This window comes from Eleutherodactylus coqui, chromosome 13 (genome assembly GCF_035609145.1).
Source record: "Eleutherodactylus coqui strain aEleCoq1 chromosome 13, aEleCoq1.hap1, whole genome shotgun sequence".
Classification (NCBI taxonomy): Eukaryota; Metazoa; Chordata; class Amphibia; order Anura; family Eleutherodactylidae; genus Eleutherodactylus; species Eleutherodactylus coqui.
In genome coordinates, this window is record NC_089849.1 from 71,627,463 (window position 1) to 71,648,651 (window position 21,189).

A 21,189-nucleotide genomic window follows, 5' to 3' on the forward strand; every position below is an offset into this window, starting at 1 on the left:
AAATGTTTAACTCTGTTAATCCTGGTACCAAGTGCTAAGTCATACAACGGGCAAGGCAGAGCAACCAAAGCATAAAATTAAACCCGTATGTTTGTGTGTGTCCAGGTCTAGAAACTTCTTGACAATGTGACTTTTTTGGCGTGCGTACGTGAGCGTGAGCGCGCACGTTCCTCCCCCGATTGTAGAAGGACTGAAAGGCACAAGAAGTACCCCATCCATCCTCGAACGTCTCACCTTCAGTGCGAGTTTAGTGTATTTAGTGATTCTCTCAGTGTATGGATTCTCAATCTTGTGAGAGTTTGGGATTGTTATGCCTGTCATGTATTTTTTTGTTATATTATTTGTGTGAATATACAAACAAATTTTTATGTAATATGTATAATATATATTTTATATAGCGTGCTGCGTAATAAGTATATAATAAGGTATATAGGTTTTATATATACATATATATATCGCTGCGTAATAAGTTGGTGCAGCGCTTTCAGGTAATTTTTTTATTTATTACCCCCCACCAAGCTGGGCACTCATTTTACCGACCTCAGAAGGATGGAAGGCTGAGTTGACCACCTGAACCATTCGGGGTTTGAACTTACAACCTTCAGGTCGTGAGCGAGAGCTTACACTCTGCACCACACGAAGCTCTATAGTTTTTGTTTTGTTCTTCATAGGCTCTTACATGCCTTGATTGGTCTTCAGGTCAATTTACAGGCAAAGATAATCTTTCAAACGACTGAACCATTTGCATAAAGTGTTACTGACCATTAACACTTTAACGTCTTCATTTGTATATAAAAGAGCCTTCAGGAACTGTTTGCAGAGCCCAGAATGTGATTAATCACACACACCCAGTTGTGTAAACAGGTGCATTGTTCTGCTTGTGGCTGACTGCAGATTACATTGTTGTCTGCCGACTCCTGTGGAGTTAACAGCTTGCGGTCTGTTGAAAGATAAATGTGTTTGCTTTATCTCAGCTGAACGATGGATTTTAAGTTCACCTAAAAATCATCATCGTTCAAAGGAAAAGTGCACAATGCCCACGTTGACATGTAACGATTATCGCTCGTTTTCAGTTGTTTGAACGAATTTTCATGTAAACGGGCCTTTACCATACTTGGTACACATACTTTTCAAGATCCAACTTAAAATCCTGGGGGGTTTCAACTGTTGGCTCACAGTAACCAATCACAGCTCAGCTTTCATTTTACTAGGACAGCTTAAGGAATAATGACAGTTTGTTTTACACAGTTTCAATAATTGAGGCCTATTATAAAAGCTTTGATAAAAGGCGCTTTGTGATTTTTAGCTTGGTGAATAATTTAGATGTGTGGTGGATCTAGAAGTCCTACCAAAAAAATGGGAACACATCGAACAAGCCCAGCCAAAAGCAAAGAAAGTAAAATTACTGTGAGCAAGTGAGACAAAGCAAATAACATGAAGAACGACTTAAGAATTAGCCGGAAAGAGGCAGGACATCAAGGGCTGCAAAGAGGAAACCGCAGGAGGCCTGAATTTCAAAAAGAAAGCCAGGGCATCAGGAATCGGGGCAACGCTGGGTATATTAGGTAGTTACTAATAAAACATGGTTTGACTGACATCCAAGTTGCAATTACATACAAATGCAATCTAACTGGACTAATGACACACGAACAGTTGTACCGTTTATGGTTTTTATTGAGCGCATTGAATAAATACTCGTATCTAGAGTGGAGGGAGTAAAAGTACGGCTCAATAACCTTTATTGAAACAAATTAAACAAACGATCCAATAAGCAAATTATAAGATATAGAGGGCATTACAAAGCCAGTCGGCTTCCAATAAGAAAGAAGCTACAAACACCAGAATCCTAATAAATGAAGGCTCACACGAAACGACAAATGAGGAAGGGAGAAGAGAAGGAAAAACTATGGCGAAAGTGAACTTTTTCGTTTTAATAACGCCTCCAAGAACTAATTGGCAAAAGGTTAAGGGCTCCTTCACGGTGGCCAGGGTGGCATCGGGCAGTGAATCACGGCCTGATATTGCCCTCGCCATGCATTTGAAGCCCGTGGATACGAGGTGTTTTCATGTTAAAACAGTCTGTCTTCATTGCGGGGATGACTGAATCCCACGGCACAGATGTCATAGCGGTGGCAGAGGATCGCGGAGTTCTCCCGTTGTTTTCAATGGGGGGCAGTGCTGCTGCCAGCCCCATTGAAAACAATGGGCAATATCGCAGAAAGATGAGACCTGCTGCGATATGTTTCTCGCATAGCACTGCAGCGTGGTGCCATGCAGAAAAACCTCACTAATGTGAATGAACCCATTTAAAAAAATGGGTTTCTTATTTATGCAAGATTTGTGCATCTTGCAACGCACACATTTCACACGATTTTCTCGCCAGTGTGAAGGCACCCTAAGTGTGCATTTTACAAGTGCTTTTCCATATTACGTAAAGACACTCAAAGCCTAGTTACTGACAAATCTGTTCTTGAGGAAGACTGGTTAGTGTGAACCATGACTTTAACAAACAAGCCATGCCAGACGAATCTAATATCCTTCTATGACAGTATCACTGACTGGGTTGATCAGGGAAATGCGGTGGATATAGTTTTTCTTGACCTTGGTAAAGTATTTGACAAAGTATAATACAAAAAATAAATGACCAAATATGGGATTGACAAGGCAACTGTTAGTGGATTCACAACTGCCTGAGTGATCTACTCAAGAGTGGTCATAAATGGCTGCACATCCAAGTGGAAGAATGTATCAAGTGGGGTAGCACAAGGCTCTGTCCTAGGTCCAGTGTTGTTCAACAGTTTCATAAAGGATCTGGAAGAGGGAATTGATGGGAAACTGATCAAATTTGCTGACGACACAAAGCTAGGATGGATAGCTAACACTAGGGGAGAGAGAGTATTCAAAAAGATCTAGAAAAGCTTGAACAGTGGGCAGCGACTAACAGAATGGTATTTAACAAGGAGAAATGCAAAGTCCTACATCTGAGCAAGAAAAATGAAAAAAAACACATACAGAATGGGAGGAATTGAGCAAAACAGCGGCACATGTGAAAAAGACTAATAGATCATAGACTGAACATGAGTCAACAATGTGATGCAGCGGCCAAAAAGGCGCAAACAATTCTGGGATGTATTAAGAGAAGCATAGAGTCTAGATCATGTGAGGTCATTATCTCCTTCTACTCTGCTCTTCCTTAGTCAGACCTCATCTGGTATACTGTGTCCAGTTCTGGGCACCCCACTTTAAAAAAGACATACGGTAGACACATTGGAGCAAGTTCAGAGAAGAGTTACCAAGATGGTGAGCGGTCTGCAAATCATGTCCTATGAGGAACAGTTAAAGGATCTGGGAATGTTTAGCTTGCAAAGGAGAAGGCTGAGAGGATATTTAATAGCGGTCTACAAATATCTGAAGGGCTCTCACAGTGCAGAGGGATCAGCCCTATTATTTGTACAAGGAAAGACTAGAAGCAATGGGATGAAACTGAAAGGGAGGAGACACAAATTAGATATTAGAGAAAACTTTCTGACAGTCGGGTGATCAATGACTGGAACAGGTTACCACAGGAGGTGGTGAGTTCTCCTTCAATGAAAGTGTTCAAAGAAAGGCTGGACAAATATCTGTCTGGGATGATTTAGTGAATCCTGCACTGAGCGGTGGGGGTTGGACCCGATGACCCTGGAGGTCCCTTCCAACTCTACCACTCTATGATTCTATGAATAGATGATATCCAGAGGAAGTCAGCAGAGAATACCAGTCGTGGTCTGCACTAGGCGTATTATAGTAAGACGTTTGCCTAGATTACTGCTCTAATGGTCCCTTTTAGATGAGCTGATATCATTTGAACGAGCGTGAGGTCACCGTTGGCTCCTTTAAACGAGAATCGCTCAATCTTTCACATTTGCTGTTGCCTGCGCCAAACTGCCGCAGGTTTTGAAGCGGCGCTTATCCAGTGGAAATCTTGCGGTTTTTCAGTGCAGCCAAACTGCGAGATTTCCGCGGAATTTCCATCCTGTGGGAATCCAACCTTAAAGGGGTTGTCTCGCGAAAGCAAGTGGGGTTACGCACTTCTGTATGGCCATATTAATGCACTTTGTAATATACATTGTGCATTAAATATGAGCCATACAGAAGTTATTCACTTACCTTCCCTGCGCTGGCGTCCCCGTCTCCATGGCTCCGTCTAATTTCAGCGTCTAATCGCCCGATTAGACACGCTTGCGCAGAAGGGTCTTTCCCTTCTGGTCGGTCCGGGCACGAGTGGCGTTCTGGCTCCGCCCCCTTCTGCGCGTCATCGCGTAGCTCCGCCCCATCACGTGTGCCGATTCCAGCCAATCGGGAGGCTGGAATCGGCAATGGACCGCACAGAGCCCATGGTGCACCATGGGAGAAGACCCGCGGTGCACCATGGGAGAAAACCGCGGTGCATCATTGGGAAAGGACTGGCGGCCATCTTTAAAAGAAGAAAAGAAGATGCTGCGTGAACTGGGAAGGAGGTAGGCGATTTTTTATTTATTTATTTTTTTTTTAATTACAAGCGGTATTGATTTTAACGGGGCAGAATGCGGGGGTAGGTTGAAAAAAAAATTTGCATTTCGCCGCGGGACAACCCCTTTAAGGCGGCGAGGTGTGAACGCACCCTTAAAGTACTTCATATAAACTTCTGTTACATTGCGTGCATAGTAAAACATGTACAAGCACAACCACCAAGTACATATAAACAACCATTTAATGATGTAGAATAAGGGTCTTCCATTGGTTTGGGTGCGAATTACATTTAAACAAGGTTTTTGCTAGATCCGGTTTCCTGGGGCAAGCGTCCAGTTCATACGCTGTGCATGCTGCCCACCTGCTTTCGGAGGACCACCCCGCTGAAAGACCACTTTTTCAATGTGAATTTGGGTGGTCGCCTGAGTGAGGTATCGCCGTAGTTTAGTTTGAGCGAGCCGTTATTTACATGTAATGTTCTCATACGTAATATCACAAACAGGAAACAAACTAATCTTGTCAAATGATTATATTCCTGCTTGTTTGCTTCCCCTGCAGGGAGGGCCCGCTTGGCAGCAGTTGTTGTTAATTTAGGATGACTGCAGAAGGTTTATTCCTTCTATCTTCAATAAGAGGTTGTTTCTCAGAGACCATAATGCTTTCTTGTGTAGAGTCCTGCGGTGCTGTTTCAGTTTAGTCGAACCATGAAGTGTTCGGGGGTTGCATTTAGTACACGGAGTGTTCTGGCTTTGGGTACATATAAAATCTGTACTTCTGCATTTTTATTATTTTGTGCTCGGAATCTAGTCATTATGTCCTATAGCAATGCTATGGAAAGCGTCGGCCGGCGGGAAACCGCCGGCGAAATCACGCCCATGGACAGGCACCCTAAGTCAACTGTTCTTCAAAGGGAACAGGTCATGTTGAAAATGCAGTCCATTCTGGAGAGAGCATGTTATAAAGTAGGGGGCGATGAACAGGTTTACGCATTCCTTGTCAAAGAACATTAAGCACCTGGAAATAGTTGTCGTTTGGCTGCAAAATTCAGCATGCAGTTACATCTCAGGCAGGTTTTCAAATGATTGTGGTGTGTTTGCATGAACGGTCTTGCCACCTGAGGTCCTAAAAGTGGTTTAACCCTTGAGCTATAAAAAAAGGCTCTCAGAGGCTACTTGTGTGTAGTGACTAGAGATGAGCGAGCGTACTCGGAAAAGCACTACTCGCTCGAGTAATTTGCTTTATCCGAGTATCGCTGTGCTCGTCCCTGAAGATTCGGGTGCCGGCACGGAGCAGGGAGCTGCAGGGGAGAGCGGGGAGGAACGGAGGTAAGATCTTTCTCTCCCTCTCTCCCGCCCGCTCTCCCCTGCTCCCCGCTGCGACTCACCTGTCAGCCGCAGCGGCACCCGAATCTTCAGGGACGAGCACAGCGATACTCGGATAAAGCAAATTACTCGAGCGAGTAGTGCTTTTCCGAGTACGCTCGCTCATCTCTAGTAGTGACCTCTTTTTCTGCTTGCGTAGAGCTGGTTGACCACTAGACATGAATCTACGATGCAATCAAAGAGATTTCACCCAGTTACAAAGTTTCCCTCTGTGGCCCATACCATGAGCTATGATTAGCAATTATGTAATGCAGCACAGAAGTACTGCGCTGTATTATTGTAGTGATCATAGGATCACAGGTTCAAGGCCCCTAAAGGGACATACAAAAAGATAAAAATGGTAAAATAGAAAAATTTTTGGTACACATTCCACTAGTAACACAAAAAATAAAACCCTCACAGAGCGCCATTCATGAAAAAATAAAAAAAACTTATGGGACTTTGAATGCAGTGATGCATAAAGAAAACATTCCAGAAAGGGTCTTTATTGTACAAAAGTGGAAAAACCTAAAATATAATATAAAATAAAAGTGGAAAAAGCCAATAAATATATAATATATTAATGGCATCTCAATTGTACCAACCTACAGAAAAAAAATTATGTCATTTATGCTGTATGTTTAATGCTATTAAAAAAAAAAAAGGCAGAATTGTAATTACTGATGGGACCGCCCACTGGACTCATCAGCCCAGAATGAGCAGAGGTCCATTTAATGACAAGTTATATTGAATCCTTGCCTACATGAACCTACTCCACTCCCCCTAGTCTTTAACAAGCTGCCTGCAGATCAGATTGACTTTCCAATGTGACGGGTTCCCTTTAAATTCTTTTGTTAGTAAACACATCCCAATGAGGCAGAACCTTGTTTTCACGGAGATGGCCGTCCGGACAGGAGACTGTCAGAAGAATCTGATGCATTGCAGTAACCTGGCAAAATGTCTTCACGCTGTTTATGTAGGAGCTGGGTATAGCCAATGCTCGGCCAGCCGGAGACACTTTCTTGGCAAGTGCAGTATTTATATTCTCTATTAAAGGCAGTTTGTGGGCTAACTGTCTGGTTCGCAGTGTTTAGATGACTGGCTCAGTGATTCTCTTTTTTAATGTTGACTTGTCATTTTAGTGAGAATGAATCGCATTACTTCAGAACATATCCCTGCCGTGATTTCCATGATCCGCTAACAGGCAACATTTCTGTCCGTCTACATGTTTTAATACCCAACTGCCTCGTCTGTCTCTTGACTGACCCAAATCATCTTGCATAAGTCCTGATCATCCCAAAATCTGGCAGCCTAGAAGCATTTTGGAAAATCCCTTAGACCTCTCGTGAAGCTGCCACATGTCTCTTGCTTGTGAGACTAAGTAGGGGCATCTGGAAAGCATCCAAGAATATATACATGGAATGCAAGGGAGCATTCCCTAAAATATGCACAAATATAACCCCTTGGCTGACGTTTAACCCTTTCCAATTCAATTTTGGATTCAGGGTTTCCTAAAAGGCCTTCTCTTTTTGCTGTTATACAACGGTGCCATCTGCTGGCTAAAGCCAGTGTGTGTGCACCAGAGAGGCTCGGACAGCGGAGTGGCTGGCAGTAGACGGTAAGAATACCCTTTCGGACGTCTTCTGAGATTGGAGCTGTACAAGCTTCAAACATAATGTAGGAAGACATCAGGCAGTGGATTGGAAAGGGTTAACCCATGGAAGAGTGGTTTTGGTCTCAAAACTGCTCTATTTTTTTTCACTTTCATGATTATGTGACCACAGTGACGTCTTTGTGTTTATTTCTTTTTATAGATTGGATATGGCACAACAGAAAACAGCCCAGTAACCTTTGCAGGCTTTCCCTATGATGAACTTGTTCGAAAATGTGACACCGTAGGCCATATTATGCCCCATACTGAGGTGAGACTGTGGTCAATCTACTTAACATGCCCTCTTTAAAGGGATTTTTGCTTTCCCAGCAAACTTCCGAAATGCCATGCACTGACCTGTAATGACTCTTCAGGGATTACCTTGGATCCTATTGTGAAGCCCATTGGTAATTCTTGTAAATGGCAGCGTCCGTAGGTTTTCAAGATGGAAATGGCAAGGTCAACTCTTGTGTAGGCACCGGTGTGGGCTAAGGCAATCTCTGAAGTGTCTTACCATTCTGTATAGCATTTTAGAAAGCGAACAACCCATTTACCGTGAGCCTTCACGACACGAACGCCAATTGTGGTTTGTTTTTTTTTCAGGGAAGAATAGTAGACCTCAACACAGGTGAAATAGTCCCCCTGAATGCCCCGGGTGAGCTGCAGGTTAGAGGTTACTGTGTGATGCTGGGCTACTGGGGAGATGAAGAAAAAACCAAAGACACCATCACCCCAGAGCAATGGTACAAAACTGGGTGAGTCATGACAGTTGGATTGCTGGTGGATAAAGTTTTTTAGATTTACCTTTGACCATCATTTTACAGTTTGTCTAGATGTAATTTAGATATTGTACAATGTTAACCCCTCATAACCAGAGGTAACCTAGTAACATTGTCTTCATTCAGCCTAACATACTATGTCCATCTAGTTCAGCCTGTCTATCCTCCCATGTTGATCCAGAGAAAGGCAAAAAAAAAACAAGAGGCAGAAGCCAATTAGCCCACTTGGGGGAAAAAATTTCTTCCCGACTTCATTATGGCAGTTAGGTGTTTTGGGCCGTCGTGCCCTTTAGGAATGCTGCATGCGAAAGCTACATTTTTATTTTTGTCTCTTAGTCTACTGCAAAATGCATTTTTTTTGTTTATTTTTTTTAACATGTGGAGCTTCTTTTTTTATTTACAAAATTTGGAGTGGATGTTAAAGGGGTATTCCGGGCATTTAAACCCTTTTAGTCAGGGTCTGCTGCTCAGAACTCCTAGTGATCATCTGTTCTCATCCCCCAGGGTCAGAGCTGGAAATTAATGGGAGCTACAGTATATCTTCTATAGTACTTCCAGCTCCGACCCCAGTGAGTGCAGGGCTGAGATCAGGTGATTATTGGGGGTCCGCCACTTGGGAACTGAGCATAGTCATTGGTACTAAATGGAGTTAAATTCCTTTTAATTTGGTAGTTTTTTTTATTTATTTATTTATTTTTTAATGAAAAATGATCAGAAACAGAAAAAGTACAGTTTTTTTTTCTTCCCCTCATTTTCCTGCACAATGTCTTAGGCCCCTTCACACAGATGTATTTGCACGTACAATATGCAGAGAACAGAACTCATTGATTTCAATGGGTTCATTCACATGCTTCTTTTTCCTGCGCATTTCGGCCATGCAAAAAAAACCACATAGCATGCTGTATTTTCCTGCGCATTTGTGTGCTCAAAATCACTATAGAAGTCAATGGGGATGAGCGAATGTGCGCGCAATACGCTAGGAGATGCATGAAACGCTGCGTAATTGTGCAGGAAAGATAACACATCTGGAGCTCAGTAGACTAATTAACCATTTCAATCGGTACCAATTATTTGCTGTGCACAAATGAACATACCTTGGAGGCACAAAAAAAGACCCTGCTAACATAGTGTACTCTCTGCCTTCTTTTAAGCTGGCATGTATGCTGAAGGAAGCCCCTTTCCCGGGTTTCACAGCAGGAACTGATCATCCCTGTGTTGCTAGGACCAGCTAGGCTTCCAGCTTCTACCAAGGTCCAGCTATGGCAGGAACAAAGAGCTTCTGATCCAGGTGCCTTTATCAGGACCTAAACCAATCAGGTCCCGATGCCCGTACCTGGACATAGCTGGACCCTTGTAGAAGCTGGAAGCCTGCGATCTCTTGTGGAAGGGGGGCGGCAAACGTATTTTTACGTTAGGCGGTTCAAAAGTGGTTAAGCAAGTTTGCAAATGTGTTACTTATCTTTTTAGGATGTTTAGTTATATTATTTCTGATACTCCACTTACAATTGTATATAGATTATTGCTGACTGTTACTTGAATCGGTCAGCAATATGACGTTGCGTTCCATGAGATTTTGTTTCTGTAGGCTGCCTGCTGCTAAAGGCACGCGTGGGGTGCCTGCTGCAAACTCTCCACATTCTACAGTGCATCCTCTATGCAGACAGAGGCTCCTTTAATGCTTAGAGATGTCTGACCAATTTCTGTGCGGTCAGGCCATTCAGTCTAAATTGGCGCATGCAAATGGTCATTTGATCTGATTTGAAATTTGTCCCATCTGCTAGAAAGTTGATCTGATCTGCATGAAATTAAATTAGCAGTGAAGTCATGTAGTAAATGATGGCTTAAACTGATGTTATGCCCTCTCTACTAGAGATGTAGCTACAATGGATGAATTTGGATACTGTCAGATAGTTGGGCGCTGTAAAGATATGATTATCCGAGGGGGTGAAAATATATACCCAGCTGAAATAGAGCAATTCTTGCACACTCATCCCAAAATCTTGGAAGCTCAGGTAAATGATGGGAAGCGGGCAAGTAAACCTAATCTGGGCAGGTTATTTTAAAGCGTCACATTTTAACCACTATGTTGTTATAGGTGGTTGGACTAAAAGATGAGCGGATGGGAGAAGAGATATGTGCCGCCATCAGGATCTGTCCAAATGAAAATTGTACTGCAGAAGAGATCAAACAATACTGCAAAGGAAAGGTGAGCGGGGATATTATTGGATATAAGAATGCAAGTCCGCAAATATGCATGCAGCTTTTTAGTACAGATGTAGCAAAGTTTAACTTGACAATGCGTTAAATAAACTGCGGGACAGAACTTTCTTTTGTCTTTTCAATAACCTTGGATGTGTTAAGAGAACTTGTTGCAGTAAGTTATCAGCATTTGGGTACATTTTGTTACATCTGTAGATTTACAAACAGCAAGCGGAGTACAGCGGCACTTGCAATCCAAACCTCAATTCAGGATATTGATGGCTGTGCTCAGCAATCGTTTAACCCTTTCCAATCCAATTTTGGTTTCAGGGTTTCCTAAAAGGCTTTCTCTTTTTGCTGTTGTACAACGGTGCCATCTGCTGGCTAAAGCCAGTGTGTGTGTGCCAGGGGGGCTCCGATAGTGGAGTGGCTGGCAATAGACGGTAAGAATACCCTGCCGGACGTCTTCTGACATTGGAGCTGTACAAGCTTCGATCTGAATGTAGGAAGATGTCAGACAGTGGATTGGAAAGGGTTAATACAGATATGAACTATATATCAAAATTGCAGTAACCATCAAAGCATAAAAATGCTTCTTAGAGGGAACTTGTCAGCACCTTTTGAGCCTTATAACCTATGTTATGGGACTCAAAGGTAAAGGAACGCAGAGTCCAGGTAGCTGCTTTTTATATTTAAGAGTCCACTGTTCTGGCATTATGCCCCCAAGAAATCGCTGTGCGCACACAGCGTGTCTCTTTTTAGACAGTTCTGTGCATGCGCGCTCTCATTGATCTCAATGGATGAGCGCGTGCACGCAGCCTTCTGAAAATAGTCATGCTGTGTATGTGTCCTGATTTCCCAAAGGTACAACGCTGGAACGGCAGACCTGTTGAGTATAATAAAGCAACTCACCGGTCCATCACATCTTGAGCACCATAATGTAGTTTATGGCACTTAAAGGTGCTGAAAAGTTCCCTTTAATTACATTAGGCTTTGTAGATGATCATGGCCAATTCATTAGGAGTATACAAACTACCGAAGACTTAGAAATCTACTAGAAAAAAAGAAAATCACACTTTTTCCTACAGTAGAAAATCATCCAAAAAGTTAGGTATCTACAGTGATCACCACAACTTTTAGGAGTCCACTGTATTCATAAGGGGAGTGCTCAACCCCACGAGCCGCTCTCCTCTCTGATGGCTGTTGTGTATGCACAGCAGCTTACAACCACTGCGAGGACGGTGGGGAGAGATGACGTTGAACGCTCCCATCGTGGATACCATGGACTCTTAGCTGTTAGTCCACTGTATTCTTTAATAGCTCCTATTAGCCAATTGGCACAATGTCACGTGAGATTAATGTCCATTACAATGGCATCGATTCCTACTGGTCATTTGCAGGTGTTGCTTCTCATTAGATGTCTTCAGTGACAAATTAGACCACAAACCCATCATAACTGGTTGCATTGGTTTACGGCTGCTTTTAAAGTCATGCTTTAAATCCATGTTATCTAACCAATATATGATATTTCTTCCCTCTGCTTTGTTTTGTACTCAACAGATCTCTCATTTTAAGATTCCTCGTTACATTGTTTTTGTAAATGACTATCCTATGACCGTTTCTGGAAAGGTAAGTAGATACACCAAGAATTGTCTGGCACAAAAATAAAGCCCACAATGTTCAAATTTATAGATTATCACTTTATAAGCTGGGAATACCCCTTTAAAGAGTAACGGCACTTTGTTCCATACTTTTGACATCTCAGGAGAATATGTCAAAAGTTTTAATTAGTAGGGGTCCTGCTGCTGAGCCACCCACTGATCTTTAGTACAGGGGTGCTGCGGCGTTCAACTGGGCACTGTGCCCCTTCAGCTTTCTATGCTGTCTGTTAGCTCCTCTCGGCAGCTGTAGATGAGTGCATAGAGGTGTATAGAAGATCTAGTCCTTAATGAGTTTGTCTTCAGCTGCCGAGAGGAGCTAACAGACAGCAGAGAAAGCTGAAGGGGCACAGTGCCCAGTTGAGCGCTGCAGCATGCCTGTACTAAAGATCAGTGGGTGGCACAGCAGTGGGACCCCTACTAATCAAAACTTTTGACATATCCTCCTGACATGTCAAAAGTTTGAAAAAAGTGCAGTTGCTCATTAAATGGATAGTCCCAGCTTACAAAGTGATCACTTTATGATAGGTGGGGGTATGACCTCTGGGAGCAAGGTGTTACATCTTTCTGTGAGTCTGCAGAAATCTTGCCCATTGTTTCCAATGGGTAAGAAAAAAAAAAGGAATCGCACTTGCATGTACATGCGAGTGTGATTTTTAATTGCAATTAGCAGTGATCTGTATGTGGGGACAGCAGGGAACACATAGATAATGCCCTCCCTGCTAACCTGTGCCCCTTAGTGAAAAATAATGACTAAATACAGTAAATTTAATTAAAAAATGTGTCTAAATGTAAAAAAAAAAAAAGGTAAAAGTAAAAAAATTAAAAACCAGTCCTTCCTCTCAAAAAATGTGCACCTCGCACATGAGAATTGCATGTTCAGTGATACAATGCGATGCGATTTTTCTTGCAAACTGGAACGCACTCGGAGAGAACATGGCAATTTTACCGGCACAATTATCTGGATGAATGCCCCCTAAGATGGCGGTGCATGACTGAAACCCTCAAAGCTCATCAAAGAGAGGATCCCTTGTCCTGGTGCATCAGCTTTACCACGACTGGCCCTTTTAATTGCCTTTTTAAAAAATATTTCCAGTAATATTTTTCTGATCTTCATTTCAGGTCCAAAAGTTTAAACTGAAGGAACTGATGGAGAAACATCTGAAGATATAAGGAGGATTGAAGAAGGATCTGAACTAATGAGGATCAAGCAGCCGCCCGCTTATGTGCCCTTACTTTACAGACTTCTAATGACCGCACTCCTATCTTGTTCGACTTTACCTTCTCTTTTCCACCCTTTTTGGAGATTACATGCCTTGTTAAAATGAGCTTATGGGATAGATCAGTCAGATTTTACAGCCACTGCACGACCTTAAATAGTTTTTTTTAACCTTACATTATTAATCGGAGATTTTAAATTTTAATAGATTTTTGATAGAATTTTTTGATGTTTTAACATTACAAAACCACAACCTACAGACACCCCCCTAGTTTCCTTGAATAGGTTTTATTTCTACCATGTAGTTTGAAGCACATACAAATGTATTAAAGTATAGATTAGTCTTTACCTTCAAATCTTATGCTTCATTTAAGGCGCCCTTCACATGGGCGTATATGTGCGTGTATTTATGCACGCAATATTTGCAAGTGCAATACGCACAGAATAGAACCCGGCCAATTCAATGAATCGCAGAGGCAGACAAAAGTTTAGATTTTGAAAACAGCCCTTCACAGGATAGACTATAAAGAAAACCAATTCTTTAGGGCACTTGCACCACATACTGAGAGGGAAGGGGACTTGTTATTTGTATAGCACCAACTTATTCCGCAGCGCTTTCAGGTAATTTATTACCCCCCACCAAGCCAGGTAGTCATTTTACCGACCTCGGAAGGATGGAAGGCTGAGTCAACCTTGAGCCGGCTACCTGAACCACACGGGGATTGAACCCGCAATCTTCTGGTCGTGAGTGAGAGCTTAGGACTGCATTCTGCTGCCACACAAGGTCCAATAAGAGTAGTCTTCTTAGGCAGGACAACAATTAAACTCCACACAATGGACAACCGACATAAAGGACCTGGCTGTCGGGACTGACAAATAGAGATGCTGTACACAGGACTGCGTTGTTGTTGATAAAACGCGTCCTTGTCTAAGTAGGTATAATATCGCTACAGAAAAGACTGCGGGACTGGTCCCAGTAATAGGCGATTATGTAGGTTCCCAGACTATGGTTACCAGATTCACTACCTCAATAGGGGTAGGTTAACATTTTGGAATAAAGCTTAAGCTCAGATGATTTATTCAACGCGTTTCTCAGCAATTTGTCGCGGATCATCAGGAAATATTGGAGCTTTTTTAAGAGTGTAATTAGTCTTTTATTAAATGTATTAAATTAAACCTTATATAATATGATGCAGGGGTGTAACTAAAGGCTCAGGGGCCCAGGTGCCAAAGTTCAGCTGGGTGCCCCCCCTCCATCTGTACCCATACCCAGAGGTGTAACTTGAAGCTTCTGGGCCCCAATGCAAAATCTGTAACAAGGCCCCCAACTATAATGCCTTCTTCATGCTACTAGGCTCCCTATATAGAGAAGACAGGCCTTATAGGTACGTCCCTGATAGGATGTGTTCCTACATGTTTGATCTTTCAAGTCTAGCAGCTAGAGACATGGCGCTCATTGATGTTTTATGGCATCATAGTATATACTTGTAGTAATGTTACCATTTTTTAAACTTAGAGTTCCTTTCGAGAACGGCTTCTTCACAAAAACACTTTTTTACATGCAGTTTCAAATGGTTTCCCCTATTGAAGTTAAAGGGGTTTTCCAAGAGTTAGGAGTTTTCTGATCTGGAAATGGTTTACATGCACCGAGAGAAGTCATTTAGTAATACACTGTCTATAACTGAAATGTCTGTGTGCCAGTCTCATATAGTCCCACAAGCATATTCATGGTCTTTACCTCCTACTTGTGTGACATCTAGTACTCTGTGATTATCTGTCTTCTCCTCTATCGCTGCCACTGGCCCTTCCCCTGTCTAAGGAGGGATTCTGGGCGCAGTGTCCAGTGAGTAGCGCAGCTGTGTAGCGCAGCTGTGTAATGTGTCAGTAGAAGAAGTCTGTTATGTAGGGTCCATTTACACTGAACGGTTCATTGTTTGAGCGTACAATGTCCGAGTTCGCACGGGCAACCTGTTTATGCAGGCAGATACATTGTTGGCTCACTCAAACAAGAAATTGTTCAGTTCAGGTATAAATCCCAAAAGGGAATGATTATTTTCACGCCTGCATAAAATGAATGAAAAGAGAATGATAGATCATTCGATCGTTAGCTGCATTTACACAGGACCTTTATTGTTCACTTTCACTCTTTTGACCGATAATCGTTCCATATAAAAGGGTCTTTATACCTTGTAAGGCCTTAGTCAGACGGGCGTTTTTTCGCGCGATTTGCGGATCGCATGACGGATGCGCATCCGCAAATCGCGTGACCGGTGCCCGAAAATCGCCCGAAAATCTGCTCCTAGCCGCGTTTCATTAGAAACGGGCCGGAGCTGTCCAGCGCATTGCATTCAATGGAGCCGGCAATACAGCCCGCTCCATTGAAAGCAATGCGCTGCGGGCGAGTGTGGGATGAATTGTCGGGAAGGGCTTAAATATATAAGCCCTTCCCTGCAATTCATCCAGAAAAGTGTTAAAATAAAAAATATATATATACTTACCTGCTCCCGGCAGCCGGAGTTCCGTGCTGCCGGCCTGCAGTGGGTGTGAAGGGGGTGTGAGTCAGACCTGCCCCCTGATTGGCTCAGCGCTGAGTAGAGGCCAAACATATATTAGTCATCAATATGATTATCCCGATATCTTTTTTATGTTCTATGTTAAACTGTAGACATGGTAGACATTGGCTTGAAAGGTAAATTCTGTACTTCATACTTTTTCTCTCTGTATTTCTGGACCTGGTCTTTAGCCATGATTCATATTAGGATGGTGCTAGTGGTTGTCTCTTGGATATCTAGATATACTAGCTGATATACCTGGCGTCACTCGAGTTAATTTGATACAGGTGTTTGTGTTTACACGGAAAATTTAATGAAGTCACGATTACTTTAAAGGAACCGAGGAATAAAATATGTATACACATAGAGGAGCGTTAGATTCTCTTCAGGCTGCATATATCAATGTCCCTTTGCAGAATGTGCCACCCCTCCCATTCTCCTCATTTAGGATCTTATGAATGCTTGTGCTAAACTTCACGCTTGTACGACACTGGGAAGTTATATTACATAAGGATGCACTTACTTTTGCAATTAACATTGAATCATTGAGTTGCGACCCCTTTGCTTTTCCTTTTTAGGACCTAAAGAATGTTTGCAGCAAATTTCACGCTTGTACAACATCAGGAAGTTACATAACATATGGGTGCACTTACTTTTGCAATTAGCATTGAATAATCAAGCTGTGCCCCCTTTTACGTTTCCTATTTAGGACCTAAAGAATAGTTGTGTCAAATTTTATATTTGTACGACATCAGGAAGTTAGAGAATTAGAATAGGTACATTACATAGGGGTGCCAATACTTTTGCACTTAGCATTAAATAATCGAGTTGTGACCCCTTTACTTTTCCTATTTAGGACCTATAGAAAGCTTCTGCCAAATTCCATGCTTATCGGGAAGTTAGTAAATTAGTGGTGAATCAGTCAGTGAGGGCTATCACCTTTAGGCTGGATTCAGGGGGAGTCTCTCTCTGCAGGGGGGGGGAGGCTGGAAGAGCCAGGAGCAGTGCTCTGAGCTCCTGCCCCCTCTCCGCCCCTCTGCGCTATTTGCAATGAGGAGAGGCAGGGCGGGGGTGGGGCTAATTCTTGGAACTTAGCCCTGCCCCCGTCCCACCTCCTTTCATTGCAAATAGTGCAAAGGGGCAGAAAGGGGGCGGGAGCTCAGTTCCTACTCCTGGCTCTTCCATTCTCCCCCCCCCCCCCATCCCCCGCAGATGAGGACACCGTATATCGGCTCGGCGTGAAAACCCAGCCGATATACGGTCGTCTGAATCCACCCTTATATAGATAGATGTGTACATATAGATATCTAGGAGTCTCACAAAGAGCGGCTTATGCTCCAACAAACATGGCTTTTTTATTTATTACTACTTTGACCATTTTTTGGGCAGAAATGGCTGCTTTTGGCATTGACAGCCGATCAAAAGAGGTTAGAGAAGTCTGACCTGGAGCCATTTACAGGGGACTCCTTTTCAGGTGATCACCCCTTTAACACAACTAAGTGTCTTAATACTTTGAATGCAAAGACACCAAAAACTACCCCATCGAAAGACCCAAGCTGGTTGCCCTATGCTTCATGCAGAAAGATGTCTTCTCTACTATGTGCTTATGTCTTGGGCTTCTAAGAAGGAAACCTTCTCCCGTAGATGTGATACTGTGAAGTTTAAAGCGAGTCTTTATGAAGTGTTCTAACGATTAGATCTCAGCCGTACAACTATGACATCTGAAAACGATTTAACACTTCTATTTCCAAAACGCACAAGACAGAGGAAAATTCCCTTTCTGCCTACTCTGGAAAAAGACATACCTTTTCCTGCCATAGACTTATTTTTGGCATTAGGTCAAATTTTTATTGGACTGGAAGTCAAATACCAGTGAGATGGCAGCGGTAGAAGGAACAACCATCGGTATCTGGCACCCATCAGTAATAACTAACTGTATTTTTAGAACATTTTTATTGATTTGTATAGTCTTTAATAAACGTTCTGCCTGAATGTGAAACCTTGGAATAATGTTTTTTGTGCTGGTTGCTCCACGATGGTGAACAAGTGTGTTTTTAAATGGGACGTTTGCAATACTGATGATTCGCTTGCAGTCGCCCCATTTCTTTACAGAATCTTTCTATTACTACTTCTGTCTGTGATTTATTATATGTTGTAGATGCATATTTTGTAGTTGGCGTATCATTGTAATGGCGTTGATCAAATTAACAAGGCCATCCAATCAAATAATGCACGATTATTAACACATTAAGGCCTTTTTCACATGGGTGACAGCGATATCGCTGCTGTGTTCTCGCAATTTTTGTACAGTATCGCTGTGTTTTCTCATGTGGATATATAGTGATTTAGTCGTGTGACTTTGTAGTGCTCTTTTGCCAGGAGTTTCAAAGGGACTTGAAATACAAGCCTTACCCCAAAAATAAGCCCTAACTGCATTTAAAAAACAAAAACACACATTACCTAACAGGCGCTGTCCGCTCCGCTGCACTTCTCCTCCCAAAGCTCCAGCACATCTGTTTGCAGTCTCTGGCCGCCGCTTCCTAGTTAGAGGGTTCATAAATCTCGCCTTCGGGAAGCTCTGGCTGTGCCGCGTCGCTCGAGAACCAATCATTGCAGCGCTCGATGAACCAATCACAGCCATCGCATTGAATGGCTGTGATTGGTTCATTGAGTGCTGCATTGAATGGCTAAGCCACAGTGCTCGAGAACCAATCAGAGCCAGCGCTTCCCAGAGGAGGGATTTATGATCCCTTTGCCCAGGAAGCGGCGGTTTAAGACAGAGCAAACAAATGTGCCAAAGCTTCAGGAGAAGTGTGGCAGAGCGGACAGCGCCGGTTAGGTAATTTATGTTTGTTTTTTTTAAAATGCAGCTAGGGCTTATTTTAGGCACAACTAGCAGGATTTCCTAGTGTAAAGGTTGCATTGCACCGCAGGAAAACCCGCGATTTCATGCAATGCAACACAAAGGAAGGCTCCATAGGAAAACGGGCTTTAAAACCTCGCAAATCGTGGCAATATTCAGCATGCCGCCATTTTTTTTTCTCCTCGCAATGTAGCAGCCTACAAAACATTGCTCATGTGAAGGAACCTACTGGAAAGTTTGGGCTTCACTTACATGCGATTTGTAGCACTGTCGCATGGCGAGAAAATCACTATTTTGTCACCTATGTGAAGGTGGGCTAATGCTCCAGTATGTAAGATTATGTCATGGAAGTTTGGGGTTTGTATGGAACAGGATGGAGAGCTATACAATGCAGGTGTCGGCTATCTTTGACAGCCGACGCCTGCACACAATAGCCGTGAACAGTGCTTATGCTAATCAAGGCTGTTAAGGATTTAAATTCTACTGTCAATTCCGACAGAGGCATTCACATTCGCCAATCAAAATTTGGGGATCCTGAACACCCCCACCCTCAAGCACAATGAGATCGTGGAGAGCTGTTCGGTTACCGTGGTATCAAGGGGCCTTCTGTAAGCCTGAGGTCTGCCATTGCAGGTTGCCTATTAAGCCATACCTGTGGTGGGGCTTGATAAACTACCTGCCAGATCTCCTGTGGATCTAAAAAAAAACCTTTTTAAACTGATTTTTACTTTTTTCTTGTATATTTAAAAAAAAAAAAAAAAGTTGAACCCCCACACCCTTTTTCCCATATTTCTAATGAAAAAAATAAAAATAAACCGAATACATATTTGATATTGCTGTGTCCATACAAGTCCCCTGTATCATAGGAACACATTTTTTCTCCTGCATTGTGAATATCAGAAAAAAAGGGCAGAATTAAGGGTTTTTTTCATCACCGGATATCTAAGAACATTTTTTTATAAAAAGCGATCAAAACATTAGATGTACTCTAAATGTTACCAATAGAAACTACAGGACGTCCAGCAATGAATGAGCCCTCATGCAACCATGTAGATGGGAAAATTAATAAAGTTATGGCTGCCAAAAGATGGAGGCAGAAAATTTTACTTTTTTCCAAAAATTTTATTTTTTAAAAGTAGTGCAGCAAAAAACCCTATATCCATTTTGTATCCTTGTGATCGTACTGAATAAGCCCTATATTCACGTATTCATTCCGGCGGATATACGGCGTCTCTCCCTGCAGGGGGAGGAGGCTGAAAGAGCCCTGAGCAGTGCACTGAGCTCCCGCCTCCTCTCCGCCCCTCTGCACTATTTGCAATGGGAGGGGGTGGAGCCAACTCCTGGGACTTAGCTCCGCCCCCACCCATTGCAAATAGTGCCGAGGGGCAGAGAGGGGGCGGGAGCTCAGTGCACTGCTCCCGCCTCTTCTTGCCTCCTCCCCCTGCAGAGTGGGACGCCGTATATCGTCCGGCATGAATACCCGGCCGATATACGGTCGTCTGAATAAGCTCATAGAATGAAGCTAGGTTATTTTTAATTGTCTTTTTTTCCATTCTATTTTGCTCCACTTAGAATTTTTTCAATACATTATATGACAGGGAGGAAAAGTGAAAAAAAAAATGGGCAGCATCCTTAAAGGGGTTAAAATTGCTATCCTAACAGTCTTCCTCCTCCATGTAGATATCCATATGGAACTGATTATATATGCAGATCTCCTTCCTACTTAACAAAAATGGCAATTTTCTCAAATTATTGACTGTTCCCATAAACACGACACAACCTAAGGCCTCTTTCACACGACTGTATGCATTTTTACGCTCGTCCAATAGCGGCTAAAAACCGCATGAATGAAGAATAGCTGCGATCAAGTCCTGATCTTTAGCCGCTTTTTCTCATCCCTTTACACGGGCGGCCATGGCATAAATCCTCGGGATGACCATCAATTTTTAAATAGAGCCAGCTGTAATCATCTTGTAGCGTTGGACGCAGCTAAACTCCCTCCCCCTCCATTCTTTTCTTTTTTAGCTCCCATAGGAGTCTATGGGAGCTTCCAGCGTATCTCAGCCAATGCTAGGGCAAGACCTATCTGTGGACGCAGCGTATAAATTCGATTGTTGTTTTTCCGTCGTGGTTTTTTTTTGTACGTGGCCAAAAATCGTTCATCTGAATAAATATATTGGAATCCAATGCGTATATATGATTGTATGAATACGGCCTTCTATTGGGCCACAGTGAAAGTGATTTTACGAGGTCGCCTAATCTCTTATGTCTGTATGCTTAACAACTCTAAAAACCCTCCAGTGACAAATTATAACAAGCCTACTCCTCTCTCACTACTGAAAACACTTGGCTGACGGCTCAGGCCGGCTGTGATTTATGACTAGACAGATGGGACTACGTGTAGCGCCAATATTATGAG

At 42.8% G+C, this 21,189-nt stretch overlaps 1 protein-coding gene across 1 annotated transcript in view; it reads left to right on the plus strand.

The window, feature by feature from the left end:
- ACSF2 (acyl-CoA synthetase family member 2) overlaps window positions 1-14,434 on the plus strand; it is a 99,873-nt gene extending 85,439 nt beyond the window's left edge. Inside the window, exons 11-16 of the mRNA XM_066587831.1 lie at window positions 7,664-7,771; window positions 8,104-8,255; window positions 10,150-10,291; window positions 10,375-10,485; window positions 12,039-12,107; window positions 13,259-14,434. Of these exons, the coding sequence (XP_066443928.1) occupies window positions 7,664-7,771; window positions 8,104-8,255; window positions 10,150-10,291; window positions 10,375-10,485; window positions 12,039-12,107; window positions 13,259-13,309 (633 nt within the window). The 3' untranslated portion in view covers window positions 13,310-14,434. The remainder of the gene's footprint in view (window positions 1-7,663; window positions 7,772-8,103; window positions 8,256-10,149; window positions 10,292-10,374; window positions 10,486-12,038; window positions 12,108-13,258) is intronic.
- The last annotated feature ends 6,755 nt before the right edge of the window (window positions 14,435-21,189 follow it).